Source organism: Microtus ochrogaster, unplaced genomic scaffold, assembly GCF_000317375.1.
Source record: "Microtus ochrogaster isolate Prairie Vole_2 unplaced genomic scaffold, MicOch1.0 UNK18, whole genome shotgun sequence".
Classification (NCBI taxonomy): Eukaryota; Metazoa; Chordata; class Mammalia; order Rodentia; family Cricetidae; genus Microtus; species Microtus ochrogaster.
Genome location: NW_004949116.1, coordinates 5245182 through 5252293, shown reverse-complemented (window position 1 = coordinate 5252293; position 7112 = coordinate 5245182). Strand labels below are relative to the sequence as shown.

The 7112-nt window shown below is 39.6% G+C and overlaps 1 protein-coding gene across 1 annotated transcript in view; it reads right to left on the bottom strand.

The window, feature by feature from the left end:
• The window catches only part of Ube3c (ubiquitin protein ligase E3C), a 105093-nt gene that overhangs the window by 49204 nt on the left and 48777 nt on the right, over window positions 1-7112 (bottom strand). The window contains exons 12-13 of the mRNA XM_005367466.2: window positions 6205-6362; window positions 5839-6071 (exon numbers count right to left, since the gene is read on the bottom strand). Coding sequence (XP_005367523.1) covers window positions 5839-6071; window positions 6205-6362 — 391 coding nt within the window. The remainder of the gene's footprint in view (window positions 1-5838; window positions 6072-6204; window positions 6363-7112) is intronic.

Here is a 7112-nt window from a genome sequence, read left to right as displayed (position 1 = left end):
GCTCTTATCAATACAAATGGCGCCCAACGTGGGAGCCAGACAAACTGCCACTCTGAACTGTTAGAGAGATGAGTCTGAAGGATTTGAGAACCAATGTGGTTCATAAGAAACAAAAGCAAAGAAGCAAAGTTTAGTTACTATGTTACATGTGAATGTAATAGAGCATGTATTACATGTGTACTGTGATTTTACTTCTGAGCATTTAATGTAAGTCATTGATCTAGGATAAGGAACAGCATTTAACATAGCAAGCAAGTATAACATTGTATTCATAAAAGCTGCCAACACCGTATTGTAGATGTTTCCTGGGTGTTGGAATTAAAGGTGTGCACGACCAACTGGCTCTTTGTTTTGAGACAGGGTCTCTGTAAGTTGCCTAGAAGAACCTTAACTTCCTTGGTAGCCCAGGCGGCCACAAATTTGCAGTCTTGCCTAGTGCCAGAAATTCACAGGTGTGTGCCACCTGGCCTGGCTGTGGATGATTCTTTAAGGAGCTCTATACAAAGCACACTCAGCAGTAAAACACTTCTAGGTACTGAAGGGGGCAAATGTGCAATGTGATAAATAGAAAAATTTTTAAAGTTCTGATTTCAAATAAAGAACATATTCAAAGGAGTGTGAGAAAACTAGTGGCAGGCAGCTAGAGAAGCAACACCTGACAGAAGAGGTTCTCCTACAGGGAATGGAAAGAAGACAATGCGTCTACCTCAAGCCTTCACTACACAGTGATAATGCCAGGGCCCAGCCTGAGTTCATCTTCCATTCCCTAGCACAGGGCAGCCAGCACTGGGTTGCTTACGGAATCAATGGTGAAGGCTTGGAATGTTAGGTGTGAGCTGCCTTACAAGTAAAAGTGACCCTTGTACACAGCTCTCAGCTATCACTAAAGATAGCTATCACAAAATACAGAAAACTGTATTTTGAAACAACTTTGTTAGATGCCTGAAGAAAAAAATGTTAACTTATATTCACTTCAATTAGCCACCAAAAAGCTAAAAAACAAAACAAAACCAACCAACAAACATCCAGCCAACCCTCAATAATGATAGGCCCAGCTTTACAAAATGCAACACCACTCTGGGACTCCTGGTGAAAAATGCACATCAGGATTGCAGCTAGGACACTGTGCTTGCATCCATTTATTTTGTTAAAAATTTGGGTTGTTCTTTTGTCTGTCTTTTTTCTTTAGCGATTGGGGCAGAACTCAAGGGCCTGCCTATGCTAGGCAAACATTCTACTTATTTCTAAGGCACATCTTTATAATGTTTTTTGAAATTAATATGCGTTAATTTTACATAAAACTGTGGGGTTTTTTTTGTTTGTTTTTCTTTTCAAGACAAGGTTTCTCTGAGTAGCTTTGGAGTCTGTCCTGGAATTCCCTCTCTCTGTAGACCAGGCTGGCCTTGAACTCACAGAGATTGTCCTGCCTCCCCTCCCAATCAAGCACTTTCATCTTCTCAGTCCCCCCCCCCACGCCTTTTCCTCATTCCTCCCCCTTTCATGTCTTCTTGTGTGAGCATCCCAGTAAGATTTGTTATAGTTGTTAACAGGAGGACAGGTGAGTTTGTTTACAGAATCACGAGCACCTTACCAGTGGCTATATTATTGAAGAAAAATTCTCTCCCTCTTTCATGAACTGCCGATCTTAAATCTTATCTCAGGAGCTCCTCGAATCTCAATGATAGGCTACTGAGGACCTAATACTGTAAAGACAAGCAAAGCTGCTGTGAGTTCAAGAGTGCAGCAGCCATGTCATGCCTGGAAGTCAGCATTCTACACCTACTCCCTTTCTCTAATTTGTGGATTCTTTCTGCCAATTCATCTATTATGGTCCACTGCCTCGGATATTGTAGTGATTTGAATGAAAATAGACCCACAGGGAATGGCACCATTAGGAGATGTGGCCTTATTGGAAGTGTGTCACTGGGGGCAGGCTTGGAGAATTCAGATGCTCAAGTCAGGCCTGCTGTCACTCTCTTTTCCTACTGCCTTCAGATCCAATGATAGAGCTCTCAGCTACTTCTCCAGCATCATGTCTGCTTGCATGGTGCCATGCTTCCTGCCATGATGATAATGGACTGATTAAACCTCTGAACTGTAAGCCAGCCCCTAATAAAATGGTTTCCTTTGTAAGGGATGCCATAGTTTTCTCTTCACAGCAACAGAAACGTTAGGACAAATATGGATGTCCCATTTTATGGGTCATTTATTCTTAGTAATTTAGTTAGTTATGAATCTCTGCAGTAATTGCTGATCATTGTAAAGAGAAGCGTTTCTGACCAAAGCTGAGAGCAGAACTACTCTATAGGCATATATTTAGATGGTAACATGATAGGTATATCATGTTCAGTTAGCAAACAGCAACAGTAGCTTCTACACTATGGCGTAAGACTTTCTTAGACATGAACTTTTGACTGGGTCTACAGTATGAGGGCTAGTCAGCAGAAAGGAAGCTAATAGCCAAGTTTCAGCTTTGTTTTTCTGTCCTGTGAGCAAGTCATCCTTCACTCCTGAGTGCTGGGATGTACCAGGTTCACCAGCACACCCAGCACATTTTTTTTCTTTCAAGTAGAAACTACAAACTGATAATCAAGAGAGCAAGAATCATCTCCCACAGCTCTCTCTACTCTCTCTGTGGCAACACATGTCGTGTACCTACTCCCTGACACACTGCCTTTGTAAGGCACATCAAGCAGGATTTACCACCTCTTCACAGGGTTAAAGTGATTATAGCCATAAATTACACTTCAAAAAGAAGTTTATAAAGTTGATAAATGCGTGATCTCCTTTAACAATGTTGATGAAGAATTTAGGAACCAATCTCAATTCCTACAGTGACAAGTAAAGATGACTCTAAGCACTTAAATTCTATGTTCTGTGACCAGACAAGAGAGCCTCTCACACAAATTAATTCAAGAGGGTCATCTGTGACTGAAAAATGAAAATGCTTACACTGGAGGACAAAGCCTCGTCTCAGTGCTTGCTTGCAATTCTGTCAGTCAACAGAAAGCCAGAAATCAATAGCAAATACTTTCACTTCCTTTGGTTGGTTTTATCACAAATATTTCAGCTCTAATTTGGAACTGCAATGTACAAAAATAGTGCTGACATTTTGGTACTTTCAGAAAAACATGGCTGGCTCTGTACAGAGACAACATTTAACATCTCCCACACAGAATCATTATTATATGAACAGACAGGCAATGCTTGCTTTTAGGAAAAAGTGACTACTCCATATTGTTTCTGTTATTTGATATAAAGCTCATTTTCTCCTACAAGAATAGTTAATAGCAGTTGATCACTCATGAGCCATACTGGTTTCTATAATTTCAAGGACTCAACTCATAGCAAGTAGTATAAAATAGATTGCGGACATGTCCTTTAAACAATTCTATTTAAGGCCAGGTCTTTATTAAAACACAATTTCAAACCTAAACCAAACCTGTATCAAAAATAAAGCCAACTATTAAGATTTTGAATGTAGTTCAGTGGTAGAATGCATACCTAGCATGTACAAAGCCCTGGGTTCAATCTCTCTTTCACGTACACATACATCAAGAGAGTAAAAATCATCTCCCACAGCACCCTCTGCTCTCTATGTGGCAATGCACAGATGTGTCTGCCTCCCTGACACACTGCTTTCGATAAGTCCTATTAAATATGGTAGCAAGATACAAAGTTATCTAAAACAGGATTTCATTTCTTTTCACGGGGTTAGGTCAAAGTACACACAAAGTGAATGTTGACCAAAATTTCAGAGGAGAGTGTTTGAGACGGGGTCTTGCTTAATTTATCTTGAAATCAATATAGCCCAGGCTGGCCCTATGCTTACAATCAGTCTGCCTTGGCAACTTGAGATCTGGGATTAATTACTAACATTCATCATTGCTCTTGGCTTCGCAAAATTTTTATTTAATGTTTATGTAAAACAAAATGGTCAGAGTGTAAAATATCTCATGGAGCATTATTAAATTCAGATACTCCTAAGCCCCAAAGATAAGACTGACATATGAAGTTATTAAACACCCAGTAGTAACTGTAAAACAGTGAAGTTATCTTCTAGTGTACACAAAAAACCCAGTGTTCCACAGAAGGGAAGTGTTACTAGCAAAGATCCCAGAGCTTAATTACATATAGACAAGAAAACATACACGTTACCATATGGCCCAAATACACGAATGGTCACACAAGCATTTCAACCCTGAAGTAGGTGAGCTAGCTTATTTGTAACCTAGAAGAGGTTGCAAAATAGCCCATCTTCAAGGAAGGGCCCAGAAGGCAACTTTTAAAGTTTACTTACAAATGCAGAGGGAGGTGATTAAAATTAATTGTGCAAACATGTATTACATCAATCTGTACAAATTATGAATTCAATGATGCATTAGCTCTGTATTCACACAATCAAAACATTATCAGTTACTTTCACTACTGCTAATGCTTATGCTTCTAAGTGAAATGTGCTGTAAAATCAGGCAGAATGGGCTGCAGAGAGACTCTCATGGACTTGTAGGATGAATAAGCAGTCCCTAATTAGCCCATCAGGTTAAGTGCAAGCATTAATGGGTCTTTCCTAAAGTCTAGCTTGACATCTTTCTCCAAACATGGCCAAGAAGAAAGTTCCATTAGCAATATTAATACAAGCTTAGTTGATCATTTTCATTCAATTAACTTCTTTCAATTAAATAGATAGCTTGACAAAAGCAGTGATAAAAGACCTGAAGGGACAGCTGATGACTCTCATGGAACATTAGTGTGCGAGAGGTCGCTGGTATTAACGGCCTGTAAATCTAGCATTCAATTTGGAAGATGCATTTCTTCTGCTCTCACTTCTTTAACGAGCAATTTTAGCTGACTAGATGTGTTTGCAGCAGAAATTGCATGGGGGTCAGAGTCAAGCACCTTTTTTCTGCTTTTTTTTTCCCACCCCAAGTCAGTAGTGGTCTCTTGCCAACACGCCAGCCATGGTACCCCATAACTTCTTTTTCTCTATGGTTAGACATGAACATATACTAGAGTAATAGATACACAGCATGCATAAAAAACAAAGACCAAGTCTACCTTTATGACTCTATTTTACAAAAGATTCAAAAATAATTTTTTACCACCAAAAAAGATCTGTTAGTGAAAAATAAAATGGAAACATTTAAAATTTTTTATTACTACTTCAACCTGTCAAATAGTATTAAGACATTTTACTCATGTATTAACTGTGTAAAAGCAAGGTTTTTAACTTTTCATCTTTTTCCCATTTTTTATTGAATTTTATTTAAATAACATTTTTCATTTATTTTACATACCGACCAGTTTCCCCTCCCTCTTCTCCTTCCGTCCTGCCCTCCCCCTTTACTTTTCATCCTGTGCAGTAGCACTGTGTGAAAGGTAGAAGACAATGATTAGGAGTGTGTGTGATTCAGGCCTCAGCTCATGTCTCCAGGCTTGGCAGAAAGCCTTTACCTACTAAGGTACTTCACTAGTCCAAAAGCAAGGTCTTAAAACAAAACAGATATAAAATAAAAATACGGTTTTTCCTTAAAAGTTTTGTAAATTAAAATTGTGTCTGAAGTTGGGCTGGAGAGACAGATGGCTCAGTTGTTCTTGCAGAGGAGCCAGGTTCAATTCCCAGCACCCACATGGCAGCTCACAACTGTCAGTTTCTCAAGTTCCAGATGTGATACCCTCACACCATGTTCAGATGTGAAAATTAAATTATTTATTAAAGCATAAAACTAAATTAAATAAAAAATTATGCCTAAAATCAACCTCTACATTTCTATTCTTCTGAAAGGAACCAAGCAGACACAAGTCTGTGCTAGATGCATTCTCCCACATGGCACATACCTTGAACAACTGAACCCATCGCTTCTGCTCCATTTGTATGCACTGTTGCATCTCAGAATTAGTAGTGACCCCAATACTCTGAAATGCAGTGACATATTCTTCCCGAACTTCTGGCTTTGTTTCCGGATATGCTAGCTTGATGATCCCCAAGCAGGCATCCCGAAGGCAGCGAGACAGCAGGATTAGCTCCTCCAGAGTGAAAGGCATCATGGATGATTGTCTCTGACCTACAACTGAAACAACCCAATTTTCTACCAGTTTTTTTTTTTTAAATCAATATACACAGCAAGGGGGGGGGGGAGAAGAGCCTCTTTAAAAGTAACAGGCCCTGACACAAGCAGCAAACCCATTTTTCAAAATCCTCACCTTCTATGGGATCACCAAAAAATTCATTGTCGTGTATGGAAATCAGCGAATGACTGAACAAGGAGCTGAAGAGGTAAAAGAGTGGGATAATTCGACTAGAATCTTCAAAAGACATGGGCGAACCCCTTGATATCACCTGAAGCAATGGCACCATAGACCTAAAGTAGGGGAAAGGAGAAACAAAATGGCTATTTTAAGGTAAGTTTTATCTTAGGAATTAAGATATCAGATAAATATATTCAGTGAAAATAAATTTACATCAATGATAAAACTACTTACAAGGAAGGAAAGGTCCCTTCCTGAGACAACACAAGTCAATAACAGGCACCAGAAAAGACAAGAGTCCATCAGATCAACCTGTTTGATGGGTCCCTGTTCCTGCCACCCACAAGTCTAGGCAGCTACTGAGAGTGGACATAGCCCCAAGCCAAAGTACTGAAGAGTTTTAGATGAAGATTTGGTTCCTGCACGGAAAACTGTCCCCTTTCCCCCAGGCTTCCATTTAACAAATGCCAGTGTTTGTGGCAGCACAGAACATTTACCTAGCCCCTGAAGGTAACCCTGATGGAAGGGTTATAACAGTTCTACATTGGAAACCAATTACAACCTTCAGGAATCACAGCTTCTACTCCTCTCAGTGCCTTGTTCCTCTTGTCCATGTTTATAAGTGGCTCCCCTGCCTGCTATATTGATGGTTTTGTAGAAAAATTGCGTCTCTATTACCTGTCACAAGCTATAATCTGTTCCTTTCTTTCTAATGGAAGTATGTCATATGGAACACATGCTATATCTTTCAAAACAAGAGAGCATCACATCCCTTCTGCAATGGAGACCTGTGAGTCACATTACACCTTCTTTAGTATACATTACACTTTCTTGCCTCCCTGTGGATTTTTTCTACAAAATTT